This window comes from Temnothorax americanus, unplaced genomic scaffold, assembly GCF_048541705.1.
Source record: "Temnothorax americanus isolate GAGA-0224 unplaced genomic scaffold, ASM4854170v1 Scaffold18, whole genome shotgun sequence".
NCBI lineage: Eukaryota > Metazoa > Arthropoda > Insecta > Hymenoptera > Formicidae > Temnothorax > Temnothorax americanus.
In genome coordinates this window covers 3,597,962-3,614,239 of record NW_027509318.1, presented here as the reverse complement: position 1 = coordinate 3,614,239, position 16,278 = coordinate 3,597,962, and the positions used below count along the sequence as shown (strand labels likewise).

Sequence of the window (16,278 nt, the reverse complement as noted above, 5' to 3'; positions counted from 1 at the left end):
TTATAAATTATACGCACGCATTACATAGAATTATTATTTAAAAAAAATTATAACTAAACAATTTTAAAATTATTTGAGTATTAACAACTTCAGAAATCAATGCCATAATCTCTGATAAAACAGCTGACGCAATGTAGAAATGGCAAAACGTAACGAGCTATTACAACAGACAGATATTGGTTATTAATAAAGCAGAGATCAATTTCAATCCCGTTGCTATATTTTAAAACTTCGCAAGTTTTCAGTTTTATTTGTTTCATTAAACAGATTGCGCACAGTAAAAAAATCACTGTTTTTCTCATACTTTTTTTTTTCGTAAAAATGAAGAATATCCGTTCATCTCCCAAAGTTAAGTAACCATCGGCGGGCGTACCAGCTACACGTAACAACAAGCTCATTGTCAGAGAAACGTTGGCAAATGTCCGCGCAAAAAGTGACACGGTTTCGCAAGTCCAAGAAGATCGTGACGTGCGAAAAGTAACGAAACGAACGAAATGTCACAGCAAGTCGCGCGAGCTGTTGCATCGAAGTTCCGGAAGCACGTATCGCGCCCAGGGATTGCACGCGTGATATTATATCGTCGTGGCGGCGCGGCGTATGGTGCAACTTATACGAACGGTGTCCTATTAGGTGCAGGAAGTGAGGCAAGTGCGCTACGAGAGCTTACGGTTCATAGGATCGTAGTATTCCCAGCATCACGGCGCGGTTTGGCCGACTGTTAATTAGTAGGCGGACGGTATTCGTGCGTTTTGAGGTTTCGCGGACGGACAGGGGACGAAGATGGCATAATGCTTAATTGGCTCGGGATCTTAGGACGGCTCTTTATTCTTCTGACTTTCGTGTCGCGAAAAGTGCGAAAATTCTAGCCGGTGTGAATTTTTTAACACTAGGGCGGTCGAGAGTTTCTGGTTATCGAGGAGAACAGTTTCCCATTCTTTTTTTGTTGTATAATACGTAAGAAGATGGAGGAAAAAACAAAGACTATGAAATAATATTACGTTCTTAAACATAGAATTAGATTTAAGATAAGTAGACAGCACACGTTCATTATACTTCATTATACTTATCTTTATGATTTATATGCATCCCAGTGTTGCAAAAAAATAAGTTATATACCTATATAAGTTATTTAAAAAATATATTTAAAATTTTTTAAATTTCTTTAAAAAGATTAAAATAACATGTCGGTAATTTTACGGTATAATTATACGTTATTATATTATTTCATTATTGTCATTTTTCTTCTTAAGAACTGGTTCTTTGTTATTAAAAAATATATTTTCGATTTTATAATATATATGTATCACTTTTTAATATTAGATGAAATTTAATATAGTCGTTACGGTTAATAAAAAAGTATTGCACAATCAAAGTAATTGGTTTTACTGTTTTATTTATAACGTGCGTATATATAAGATGTTAGAGCACACGTGCTATAAAATATTGCCGGAATAAGTATAAGTATAATGAATTGAACTGCCCTCTAAAAGATTTTGTAATACGTATGATAATAACATTATTGTGGATCTAATATCGATTTGAATACTATGGTAGCATTATTGCTGGCATGCTTGAGGTGTTAATAAATGTTTTATAACCAACTTTTTAAGAAAACCGTAATCAGCGCTGAATTAGAGTTACTGACCACTATCAATTATTTCAGCTGAGCGAATCGGATACGATGCAAAGGACTCTTCTGCTATGGCAGTGGGCAAAGCAAGGTTCATAATAATTTCGACATTCCAAAGACAGCAGCCACCGCGGATTCTCGATAATTATTGTTCGAGCACTGCCACCTGTTCTCACGGTGGAGTTAATGGTATTATCTCTTTGTCAGATTATCCGTCGGCATTTGTTTTTATCGCGGGTCAAACGGTGCATGGTATGGTGTGGCGCGTGGACTGCCTTTCGCTTTTACCCCGAGCGAAGTCGAAGGCTCAAGGTGATCTTTCTTTCTGAAGCGGTCCACGCCGCTGCATCTCGTAAAGATTCCGGACTGATAACTAGACTTTTATCGTTACTGATCGAAAAACTTTACTCCTTGACTTCTTATAGCGATGCGGCGTGCTAAATTGCTCATTAAAAAAAATAAGACACGCAAAACAGAAAAATTACAAAATTAATATCTAAATTTAACAGTTCTCGTTAAACTTGTAAAACAGAATTAAGAAACCTTTCCTTTCCAAAAATGCAGATTAATTTTCCGGAGTGGAAGAATTACCTTTTACATACTTAATATTTGCAATTCTTTCTTCATCAAATCGATAATAATAATTTTACATTCTTTTAGCAACGATCATAAGTAATATTACACGTTTCAAAGATTTCAAGATGTTGCGCTTGAATGAATCACAAAAAATAATCACGTGGCAAGAAGGCCGATCAAGGCTCCAGAGGACGCAAAGATTAAACTGTTACTTGTCTGGGGAGACCTTTCGTTTAGAGTTTAGACTTCAGAGATCACTAGATGCACATGATCACGTTTCGTACTGTGCCTCTCGCTTTGGACCACGTTCCGTTCAGCTTCGACGCCTTTAACTTCGAAGTTCTGAGACACGCCTTTCGCGCGCAGCTCGTGGCAAACCAACTCCTTTCAGCATTCTTCGACTTAGATACGTTGGCATAGCAAGTACATACGTATTGTATCCCTTTGTGCATTACGTCTAATTGCAACCTAACGATTCTCGAGACGTATATATTCGTACTCAACAATGAATTTGCATTTATCTCGCAATTATCACGGGAGACATATGACTGTATCTCATTAACGACTATCTATCATCCTGACGTGTGCAAATTAAATCGACCGAGAACAATTCTGTGAAATGATACTTCGTTGGACGGGCTCATCGTAAATAAAATTGCACGAATGGATAATTACTCCAGAATAAAATAAAAATTGACGAAACAAAATCAGAGGAATAATTTATCTTTTCAATATTGTCAATTTTGTTATTACATTAATTGTTCTTGATTAATCTTGCTTTCAATCAAATTTTTTCTAGTTAACTATTCGCATTAAATTATTTGCGTTTTTAATTAATCGTAGTAATGATAATTATAATTAGAGGTATAACGCGTACATCAAATATATAGTAGATTAAAAAAACCAGTGCTTATATTGTAGTGCTCACACGCAAGAAAAATGAAACGTATTACGAAACGTGGATTACAAAACGAGTATTTTGACATAATAGTAAATAACGTTAAAAATTCATGACGATAGTGTGCCATTAACATAAACCGGAAGCCAAAGTGGAAGGAAATTATTCCATCCCGGCGTTCCGGTTTAATAACTTAAACGATTACACGATATATATCTATGTTGTATATCGACAAAACATTTATTAGACCGGACGTATAGCATAACGAAACTTATGATAGCTATAACGGGAAGTATTTTTTTTGTTTATCTTTATGCAAGTACTTGCACGGAATCTTTGGCAACTAGTTAATATAAACGATACAACAGTTGCGGAAACATCAGCAGTAAAAAAAAATTGCATCTTCCATTAAAAAAAAATAAAGTTTTTCAAAGGTTTATCTTTGGAAATTTTTAATCTTTTGGTGATATTAAAAAGACTAAACAATATAAAATAAAAATATAATATGCAGACTATAGTTTGCACCTTGACATACAAATTAATGCTGCAAACAAAAAGCTTTTTAAGTAATGTTAAAATGTATAAACAAATAATTTTATAGAAGATATTTTTAAATTGCATCATCATGTAATTATATATTTGTTATATTTTACATAACCGGTCGTATTTAGACATACTTGTTTTATGTAAAATGTAATGTGCATTCTGTCGAGGCGATATCCTGCGGTTATAAAAAATTTGAGAAACAGGATGCAGGAAGACTGTGCTATGCTTTTTACCGGTAGCATTGCACACGCCGGAAATGCCTTTTAACGCACGCGAATTCGAGCGCAAAGCCGTCGCGTAAGCCGGGAAATTCCTCGAAAGTTTCATACATGCGTTTACGGCCCGACCGAAGAGAAAAAGGAAAGCGAAGAGATAAAGCGTTAGATACTCTCGATTCTTTTACGTATTGCGCCTCACTGTCCGTCGACAAGACAAAGATGGATTTACAAAGCGTGGGGTTTGGCGAGAATCATGGGAATTTCTCCGGTTTCTACGGGTAACACATTACGCACTGCTAACTTTTATGCATTGCTAATTCGACGGTGCTTGCGCGTAATGCGACTGTCAAAAAGTTTAACATCAAGTTTAATTTTCACATTGATGATGTAATAAAGCTCTATTTTCGCTTTATTATATTTTATAATTATTATACATACATATATACATATATATATATAGTTTCAATTATAAATAATGTTAATCTTTATTAAGTTGCATGGTTTTGTTTAAAATCAAATAAAGTATAATAATAAAAAAATTAATGGTTAGGTATTTAATAATTTTATAAAAATTAATTTCAACATTGAAAAATTATCATTATATTTAGCTTCTTCATACCTTTCCCACGATTTCGACCTAATGATTTCAATTACTTCATTTGAAGTTATAATAAATGCGACCAAAATTCGTAAATTTGAGACGTTTAAACTCTTTACATATTAGAAAGCAGTTTAGACACGAATTTCTTTCGATACAGAATTGTTTTTTTAACACAAAAAAGATCAGCATTAAAGGAGTTACTCGTCCTTTTAAATGTTATAAATAAAAAAGAAAAAAAAGTTAATTGTGTATCAAAACGATAACTCATTGCGGTTCGCCACAACTGGAGTTCCGGAAAAATGCAAATAAGCGCATGAAAATCACGAAATATAGAAACCTGCGATTGGGGTGAAATCAGCCACCGATGCGGAACTGGAATCCCGCACGTGGTATGTACCTGAGAGCGCGGACGCAGACGTTAGCTTCCCGATACATTGCGGACTTTCTCCCAAAAACTATTACTCACTCACCGACTCGGAATCTTGCCGACAAAAATAAAGGACTTATTTTTACGTTGTTGATTCCGATCACTTAGCTGTTTCTTAACCTATAGACCTTGAATGTATTGGCAGACATGAGAAAGCTATAATCGAGGTAACGCTTGCAAAATTTCTGATAAAGGTATCAGCGAGTCACCGTTTGACAGCCGAACGAGACGGTTGTCATTTCGGATCAGAACTATTATTTATCTAATTATTAGTATCAGTAAGTATTAGCTTGCAAAATTTCTGATACAGGTATTAGTAAGTATTAAAAGCATGAATTTAAGGTAAATTAAACTTTTGGTTTTTACTACTAAATCGTACTACTAAAATAAATGGATTTTAAAGGCAAGAGAAAAACTTGATCTGTTGAAGTCTAATTTACATGTAAAACGTATTTCATTCTAGACCGTATCAGTGCCAACACATACTGGAGTCTATAATTACATACATTAGGCAGGTCTGTATGTAAATGCAGAATTTTTTACTTTACTTTTACGCATGGCACATTACGCAGATAATATGCGAAAATGTTCTGATCGTAGATAATTGCTCATCCATCAATCTGCCCCGTTATTACTTAAAATTACTTATCAAAGACCGATTAAATGTGATCGCCGACAACGATGAGCCGACAAGGCAGACCAAACGGTTGCAATAACGGGGGAAGTAAAATTCACAATTGCTATAATAAACTTAAACAGCTGCAAAATAACGGTTTCTTATTCAGCAATACAATTTTTTTACGATTTTCTAACAGGAACATAAAATGCGTGAATCATTAAAATGTGAATTGTAGGACCAAAATAAAACTTCTTCCTTAATACTAAAAAAGTTTTTTATAAAGATAATTTACTTAATTCTTTGAAAAAATTTTAAAGGTATTATTTTATTTTTAAACTAATATTAATAATTATATATATATATATATATATATATATATATATATTATATTATTCGAAATAATTTTACATCATTTTTAAAATAAAAATATAATTATACTTAATGCGGAAAAGTATTATACCTCGCAAATTTTTTATTTTAGAAATTTGAATGAAAAAGATTGTGTTAAAATAATTAACCCGGACACGCGCCAACCATCGCGACTAAATTGATCGCCGCAACTTCAAAATATGCCTCTTAATGAAACCATGCACCTCGTAAAAAAAACCATCTGCCTGCTGGCGATTTAAATCTACTCGTTGCAACAAAGTACCCTTCTATAACGTTAATTGACTTGATCGATGAAGGTAAATTGATTGACCGGCCACGCCAGGAGCGATCACTGTGATTCGATATTCATTCACATTGATTGTCTCGCTCGTTATGTCCTGAAGAATCGCGGATGCTGATTATATCCGCGTGTTGAGCTCGCAATTTCGAAATTGGATGTCGTTAAAGTCAACTACGCGTGTAACACAAAGCGTGAGAAATCTCTTGTTTAGGCGGCAAAATGTGAAACTTCTCTCGCATTCATTCACGAATATTTCTTTGCAATTCATATATGTGTGAGGCACATCCAATTTTTTAATTGTTTATTTCTTTTTTAATTGTTTTTTTAATTTTTATTTCTACTAAAATAATATAAAAACGTTTTTATTTTAAACAATTTATATATAGTATTAATAAGTAATTAATTTTTAAAATATTCATTATTTTATTTGAATTCTCATTTATTTGCTATCAACTCGAGTATCGTCGAATTTACATGCCACAAAATTCTCAGATGTATTTTCGAATTAATTATCTGCTCGCGATCGACAATTGTGTCATTAGTAGATATTCGCGAGCATCGGTTAAAGCCGAAACGTGATTGCTAATATCAAAATTACTCCGATATTATTCTATTCTATACCAACAAAGAAAACGTCCTTAAGTCTCGATGATCATGCAGAACTATATAAAGGATTAATTATTGTACATCATATCCAGATTGAAATTTAATCGTAATTTTCTTAAAGAGTTATATACATACGCCGGTTCTATATTAAAACTACTCAAAAGTGTCGCGCTCGACTGGTCGTATCTTGTTAACGAGAGCCGTATAAATCCAGTCAATTAATCTAGCGTCGTTTAAACGGCGGATTGAAACGCGTACGTGAATTACTTCGACACATAAATGTCGTGCTTTTAATTATCGATACGGTTGCATTTATTAGCCAGTTATTAATTGTCATTCGACCGTTAAGAAAGGCAAATGAGAGCTGCACTAGTCAGAACGAACGTCGGATTCGCAGTTCGGACTATTGGTGCGCGTCATATACGATATTGCTGCAATTTTACAGCTGTTAGAAACAATTTTTTTTCATTTATCAAGCGAATACTGTAAACGCATTCTGAGTGTTTGAGTTTGCTTCGTGATTCAGCCGATTATTTATTGCTCTCTATATCTTGACAAGCAATTATTTTCCGTTATTTTCCAATTATCTGCATTGCTACTCGGCTACCCAGTCGTTCATAGTACAGATAAATTACGACAAAACTTGCTGCACGTCAAAAACGGTAAATTGTTAAGTCATTAAAAGCGAGTGAATGTTGCTAATTGCAGAGGAAAATCTGTTTCAATTTAAGAGAGTTTCTTTAAGACTTTCCTTTCAACTTTAAACATTTTATAAAATATTTATAATATACACAATATACATTTATATTGTGTATACACAATATAAATATTAGTATATTTAGAAGAAAAGTTTTAAACAATAATAATTTTGGAACTAAAATTATATACACATGTGATCTAGGATCTCATATATATCAGTTAAAGATTGAATGAAATTTCCTATATACTTTCATTTCGACGATGATGACTACCATCACAACGATCGGTTGATGCGCCATTCATGTTAGCCGAAAAACGTGCAATCGCATTACTAAATAAGCCATTGGTGAACGGGCGTTGGTGAAGCGTTACTTTCAGTCGTTCGGGGTACTCGTCCATAACTATATCTATGCAGAATCTCCTCGATCGACGATCGATCTGGCGGCGCTCTGGCAGGGAGATTGCAATTTGAAATCCATTAAAATCGGTTTTCCCGGATGGAAACCAGACTCGAGCGCGAGATACGCGTGACGTATCTGCGGCACGTTCGCTCTTAGCAGTTTCACCGTGATTGCGATCTACCGCCGCGACGAAACGCGCTACGATGAAAAAGAAAAAGAAGACGAGCTCGATCGTTGATCGGAACTCCGAGTGTTTAGAATTATGATACGAGAATACGAAGTTTAACCCAGATTCTCTGACAGACGCATTGCGGAAGAGCAGCGATTTTGATGACGATAACGATAACGACCGCAATGATACCATAGCGAAAATCGGTCGGCGACTCGCGACTTTAGCCGCGATTTCTATCTTATTCCCGCTCCGCGCGTCTTACACGGTCGTTATCCCCATCCGTCTGTAACGATACTGCTTGTCCGGTGCGTGGAGAGAAACGCAGAAAGAAAGAGAGGTAAGAGAGGAACCGGTCTCCAGGTTCAGTGACGCACGTATTTCACGAGGCTCGTTTGTCCGTGAAAAAGAGCGACCGCACGTCATCGTTGTACGCGCGGATCCCGAGACAATATACTGGTTTTTAACTCGGCTCGAATTGTCATCGTTTACTCGTTCGAGCTGCAAGCGATTGGCATTGAATATCATTAGGTTTCATATCTAATCTAAGGCTGTTTCATGTCTGTTAGCGATCGGGAATCTCGAAATTGATTTCAACAATCAGATGGCAAACGAAGAAAATTATAGAATTATAGAATACGTACATGTGTGTGTGTGTAGAAGTCCAAAAATCTTATCTCTCTCTTTCTGGTACTATAATATTTTATTATAATAATATAAATTGGTTCGCAGGCATTTATTTGTAGGCAACATCATGATTCACGATGATGTAGTGGAATTCCCGAATTCAAGTGATCTAAAATTGCAATGAGTAATCAAACCCGAAGGCGGACCTAACTATGAATAACTCTGATAGCTTGTGTAATGTTCATTTCTTCAGACATTACTGTAAGTAAAACGACATGCAAGTAAAAAGATATTAATAAAAACTGAGATATTAATAAAAACTGAATTTTGTAATGTATTTCTTAATTGCCAAAATACGTCATTAAATTTACGTAGCATAGTGCATAAAAATACAAAAGCTTCAATAAGTTGTTATTTAAATGCAGCGACTATATCGAATTATTAAGTATAATCGAAGACATCGACTTCAGAATAAATCGATTTTCTTTTTACGATAGAAAATTATCTTGTAAATCAATCAATCATTTACAGTTATAGCCACTGATTACTTATAGTATATCGACAGCCATATATAATAAACAAGCTTTACAGAATAGTTCCTAATCTAATGGGTGGTCTCTAACTGGGAACACGTAGCATAAGAAATTACATGAAATACTTTTAAGGAAAGCACTTCAACTTGGACGTGATCTAATAAGTCAACAAAACTTGTTACCGGAACGGTTTATGCTTTAGTACAAAAGTATTAAAGAACAAAGGCAGAAAGTGTTACGTAATGTACTAAAAATTAATTTTCTTTCTTTATGAATGCCTATGCTATTTTTTGCGGATTGAATGTATAAAAATCGCAAAGTATACAGTTTTCTGTTGTGTCACATGTCACATATATATAATACTGAAATAGATATTTACATAAATCAGACTCTATTATGTAGTTTGTAACATTTTGTATAATTTTTAAATACAGATGTTGCAAGAGATAATAAAAAGGAACTATCTCAATGATGGCGTATTTAAAAAAAATCCGTTCTATATACAACATATTTTTTATATAAAAATATGATGTACCTAATAAATAAAATATTTTAATACGTATTTGCTGCGAAAAGTCTTTTCACTTTCATTTTTCATATAACAAGTTTAAGCTAAAATTTATTTTTTTTTCTTTGAAAGTTAATTAAGCAATTTTAGTTATCTGATAAAATGCGATTAAATGTATTTTTCCGCGAAGAGACCGATTTCACTTGTGGCTTCTCTCAACTCTAACATAAATTTAGTCACTTGTGTAGCGGGGAAGAAGTTACTTGTATATGTATAAATTACAGAAGACTTACGAATGTTATCTGTCGGGAAAACCGGTCTGTGAGTAGTTCGGTTTTACAATTTTCTCCTTCTACGATTTACTGATAAATATGTTAATAATTGAGAGTCAAGTTCATAAATTGTATTGAAATAAAGTACACTTATACAAGAAATAAGATGTTTTGTCTATTTCATCTTCAAACATCTTTTTTAATCAAATATCAAAATAAACACTATTCTTTTTAGTTTAACTTGCTTTATGCATTTCGATTATGACAATTTCAAATTCCTTTGCATGCTTTATGTCGCGTTATTAAGATTCGTTTGCATGCTTTATGCTGCGTTATTAAGATAAGATAGTGCATCATAATGCAACATAATATACAATTATTCATCTTAATAAATCTAAAACCGAATATAGTCACATGAGACATGTAACACATTGCTATTTTTAAAAACATTTTTTTTTTTATTCGATCTGTAAACAATAATCGATTTTGGCGTATACGCGCTGACAATCGTTCGGCAGTGGAGATGTAAGGCGATAACGAAGGCACGAGCGGAAGGATTCCGCGGCGTGTGAATGGCTGCTGCATGTAGGTGAGCAAGTTACTTAGCCAGTCCCGCGGTGAACTGTTATATGCACTGGCATGCCGCCAGTCGCTCGTTGAAAAGCCATTTCTGGTGGCAATGCCAACGACGAAGGCGCTATGCTATTAGAAAACACTTACAATTCCACGTGCCGAACTTGTTTCGAAGGCCCCGATAGCGATCGAACGCATTTGAGAGGTTCATGGTACATGTTTCCAAGTCTGGGAAGCAGTCGTAATAGAAGCACCGAAAACGCTAAGTCTATTTTCAATTTGGTTCGCAGCAACGCAACAAAATTTACACTTAATTTATTCACTTCAATCTTTACATGTGTGTGTGTGTGTGTGTAAAAATGACAAATTATTATGCACTTATATGTATCTATTCAAGTACTCATATCTCTTCTTGCCACTTTGCAATATACCTTTCATCAGATAGCAATATTCTTTTTTTTTTATAATATTAGTATGCGAGCACGCATAATTTTTTACAAGCGCAAAAAACGCGGTCAAATCAATTTCAAAAATGAAACTTTTCGAAAGTTATAAAAATTTCGAAAGTTTGCATCAATAGGATACTCAGGTTTTTATTCCAGAATAAAGTAGCCGTGTTAATAAACGTCCAGAAAATTTTCGATTTACAGGTAAAAGTTTGTACGCAGCAACAGCATAATTAAAAAATTCCGAAGTCAGCGTTTCGCAGGAAACGCGTCCGGATTCCCAGGTTAGGAATGATCGTTCGTCAATCGTCGTCGTTCACGTTCCGCGGTAATCGAGATCGGCCAATTTAGGATGTATGGACCGCCGTTGAATCAATTTAGCGCTGTTCTATTTAGCCAAATGTACGAGGTGTACTGCGCTTATATATAACGAAGTAACGAAATATACTGGCAGCTCGAGGGGAGAAACTGACGTGTTTCGGTCACGATTTTGTTCTCGGCGAACTCACCGTGCAACGCTCGCATATATTTCCTTGATCGAACTCCGATATATATCGAAAGGTCGTGAAATCTCACATAAGATCTGATTCAAATTAAGAAACGATAGCGTTTCTTCCTCCTTCCTTAAAGTTTCATTGACCTTTGATAGTCGATACCGAAAGGTGACGAAAAAATTTCATTTTCTTTATCTGAATAGCAAATTCGAGTTAAAGATATATAGTTCTTAAAATAATTTTTTTTTAAATCAAGAGACAAATTGTTTGTAAAACATTTAATTGCTATTTTTTTTAGCAATTTTAAATGTTACATATGTAATTTCTATAATATTATATATTATCAAATATTATATTATCATAATATTTTATTAGTTTTCATGATATTTCGTGCGTATATTGTGCGTATATAGATAATTATTTTCTCAAAATCGAATTGCTCAACTTATAATGAGTACAGTTTTTATTTAAATAATTCCTATTAATTTCTGGTAATATCTTAATCTATGATCTCAATATTTTTAACAACATTTATTTCTTGATTTCTCAACAGAAATAGAATAATAATTTTATTTTTGATTTAATGTGATTGGTAATAAAACTAATAATTTTTTTCATAGTGCTATTATATAAAGCGAGCATCGCGATGACAACAAACGGCTATTTATTTTTAAAAATGTCTAATATAAAAAAATATTTTCTCGATTAATACAATGGTTGTCATTTCACTCTACATTAAACACGTTGGAATTCATGTCTTACTAAAGATGTGCGCGCAAGAACTCGTTACTTTCTCTCCACCATTCTCCGTCATCATCAATCTCTATCAGTTAATTGCAATTGTCACGCAAGGCTGCAGTATCGATGTTTTACCTAGTTTTGTATTATATAGGACACGTGGAATTCTTTACGATTAATTGCGTTAGAAACCGAAAGTAGAACTTTGTGTAGGATTCACATAAAATGTCTATCAGAAGAGAGGAATAATATGCGGATTAATCGTGGCTGAAACATGAAGAGAAGCCATCAGCGTCTGTAGGTTTGAAAAATAATTGGCACTTGCGCATAGCGATTAGTCACGCTTACTGTAATCACAGTAATTATTTTCATAGGTGGTGATCGTGGGTCGTCTGTTATATTTTACAGTTACGACGCGTCTAAATTGGCTTTTACAAAGAATAAGGCATTGCTTGAAAATCGACCACCGACCCGAATCTTCGCGGAAGCGCCATTTTCAACGAGAATCTATGTCGAGTGCTGTTAAACTTCGAAATCATGTCGTCATAATTCGCCGACCTAAACCATGAAGGAGAAGCAGCTTGGCGAAACTGATGGACGTAACGGTGTAGCATTACGTGTCACACGTTCCGTTTTGTCACATCAGTAGATTTACTAGCAGAATTCTTTCGAGATAAAAAAAAAATGGATAAAGACTTTAAGATGCTGAAAAGTCATAAACTATAATTGTATTTTGCGGAACTGTGTAGCCTCAAAGATTTGATTTATCACAGCTAATCCATCCGTTTCACTTATTTCGACCTATTTAAGACAGTAAGTTTAACAGTAAGTTAGTAATAAACATTAATTTTAACTTTTCAAAATTTTTCAAATTTTTTCTTTATTTTTAAGATGTGTATTTTGTAATAAAATAAAATAAAAAAAGCACAAACATATTTAATTATAAACATATTAAAATTTGTGATATAAATTGTATATAAAATTTTTATAAATTTAAAATTTTTTAATTTTAATGATTTATTTTTTGTATACGCTGAAAATTTCATGTACATAAACCCAGCGCCACAAATTCTCGGTCTAAGTACCGCTATTGCGGAGGACGCTCTAAGAATCAAGATCTGTACGATATATTTCAAGATTTTCTGCGTAAAAGTAACGCTACAAAAAAAGATAGTAACTAAATCGTAACTATACATAAAAAGTACAATAATATATATACTTTTCATACTAATTAGATTATAACTATTTCCTTTTGTATGTGGAATATTTTTGTCGAATAATTTTATAGATAAAAATTGACTTTTAGATTTTTTTCGATCACGCCATTTTCTTCAAGAATACAAGCCAAAAATATTAAATGTATTTTTCTAGTGCAAGAAGCAAATCGATAGTGTATCGAGAGCCGAACGTATTAAGATATCGTTTGCAGTTTTTACCCAGATAGCATATATTAGTTTCATGTACGTTTTTTGAACGTATGCATAGGTTCATAACCGTAAAGAACCATTAAGAAACGTTTGAACAAAAATGTTTTTAAAACCATGATTTAAGAAACGTATTTTTTACGTTTCTACAGTTAACATTTTTTCTTTCAAAATTATTATTTGCTTTATCTATATATACAAATAATAGCTTTAATAGCCTTTCTTGAAACATTTAAATTTATATTGAACTAATTATTGCACAAAATAAATCATTTTATCCATGTTCACATATATCCACTTATTTACTTAAATTAATTTTTTCCTACCGGTCTTAATCTATTTGTCATCGGACAAATCTGAGCTTAGAAAACTTCCAACAGTTGCAAAATAAACGTTCTGCTGAACGTGGCCATTGAAAGAACATTTATACGTGTGTTCCGTTTTGAAGAACTTCCTGAACTGGTGCACATCAGTAAGACAATATTAAGTTAGAGTAAGACAAATATATTTTGTTTCACTTTAACTTATTGCACGAATGTGCACCAGTTCAGGAATTTCTTCGAAAAAGAATAGACGTCATAGATGGTATATGCATAAAGCTTCTAGAACATTCTCACGCATGTCTCAAAGACGTCATAAACACGTTCAAAAGACGTGAAAAGTAGGAATTTTAAATGTCTTTATCTAAAATGTCTTTATCTAAAATGTCTTTATCTAAAATGTCTTATTAAAACAAAACGTTTCTATAATAGTTTTTTAAACGTTATTTTATCGGAAAAAAAACGTTCCAGCGAACGTTTTTTGAATGGCATTCCGAAAGACATTTTTACTCATGAGAAACGTTTCTAGAAATCGATTATAAAACGTTTCGGAAAAACGCTTATAAAACATTTCTAAAACGTGTATGTGCTACCTGGGTATCGTTTGCAGTTTTTATTTTTGTGCAACTTAATGCAGCAAATCACATGTAATACGCCCACTGTAATACGCCGGATTATGTTAGTTTCATTGTATTCTTCATTATACTCTGTCTCGGGATATTCAACTCGCCGATCAATGTTCAAATAGACACAGCACCGTGATTCACTTGCGTGTTTGTCGTCATCTTCCTACGAATTTTGCACAATCCTACACTTCACTTTATTTATCGATGTGCAACCGAGAGTACTTGAATGTCTGATATGATCACGACACACGGCTTAAGCAGAAAGTTAATTGTTAAGAAAACAAATATACAAGAAAGCAGAAAAAAAAGCGCAACAAAAGTAAAAGAATAAGAGACAAAAGAAAAAAGGTCAAACGGTATCTTAATTAAATACTCGATGGGAAAAGAGTATAAAAAAAACTATAAGCAAAAAGAAAAAATAGAAAAAAAAGTTAAAGAATGTAGATTAAAAATTTTTAAAAATAAAAAAATAAACTGAATATGAAAAAAATACGAAAATATATAGAGCAGTCATTTAAAAGAGCAAAGAAAGATAACAAGTGAGAAAAAAAAATAAAAAAATAAGATGTATGAAATATAATAAAGAACACATTTAATGTCTGAGAAAAAGTAGAATGTAAAGAAGGAGTCAAGATATGTGATAGATTCGACAGCACGTCGCACGAAGGAGAGGAAGAAGTAGACGGCGAGACGAAGGATGCGTAACAAGCGGCGCGCGAACGAGGATGAAGGTAGAGGGGTCAGTAAGGCAAAAGAGGAGAACATGGGTAAGTAGCGAAAGCACGAGACAGGAAGAGAAAAAGAAAAAGAAAGAGAAAGAGAAAGAGAGAGAGAGAGAGAGAAAAAGAACCAGAGCGAAGAAGATGACTTACCGCTCCTGCCGTTGGCCACTTGTTTTTTGTCGCGTGCGGCAAACGTGCCGGTCATGTGGGCGAGAACTGTCGCGAGCACGACGAGTGCCCGGTAGCAACCGTAGGACCTCATGGCCGCCCTTTTACCGAGGGTTTATCGAACTAGAGAAAAGAGAGAACGGTAAAACGCGAGATCGTAGGCGACTCTCTCAGGATTCTCTACCGCCTCGAGCGGACCTGCTGAGCGCACTGCTAGCTCAGCGTCGACTGAGACGTACTTTGTGCTCGCAGCTCTATCAGCAGGAGGACCGTCACTCCTCTCGGTACGTTTCACACCGCGGCCCGTATGTTTCCCTCGGGTAGGAAACTACCACCACAACGAACGGACAGTGAGTGCCGGGCAAGTGCTACTACCCGCCGCACAATGGGCCCCCACACTCTTATCACCCAAATTTCAATTCCAGGTGGTGCCACTGCGGTATCGGTCACCGCCAACTTTTTCTCTCGTATCCACGCACGGATCCTGCACATCTATTTAAAACCTATCGCTCCACCTCGCGCTCCTTACCATTGGCTCCTGCCCCAATTCTTTGCCCAATGGTACTCTCTCGCGCGCGTTCACCTCCTTTTCAGATCGGCAACGGCGGCAGTGGTAGCGGACGCGGTCTCGGGTAGAGAGAGAGAGAGAGAGAGAGTGAGAGAGAAAGAGAGAAAGAGAGAGAGAGAGAGAAAGAGAGACAGAGGGAAAGGTGGCAGATGGAGATCGGGTGGTGAAGTAGGCAAGGTAGTAGGTGGCGAAGTCCCCC

The 16,278-nt window shown here is 34.7% G+C and overlaps 1 protein-coding gene across 1 annotated transcript in view; it reads right to left on the bottom strand.

Moving 5' to 3' along the window:
* The window catches only part of LOC143896154 (uncharacterized), a 51,600-nt gene extending 35,642 nt beyond the window's left edge, over positions 1–15,958 (bottom strand). The window contains exons 1-2 of the mRNA XM_077403751.1: positions 15,751–15,958; positions 15,494–15,634 (exon numbers count right to left, since the gene is read on the bottom strand). Of these exons, the coding sequence (XP_077259877.1) occupies positions 15,494–15,605 (112 nt within the window). The 5' untranslated portion in view covers positions 15,606–15,634; positions 15,751–15,958. The remainder of the gene's footprint in view (positions 1–15,493; positions 15,635–15,750) is intronic.
* Positions 15,959–16,278: the final 320 nt, after the last annotated feature.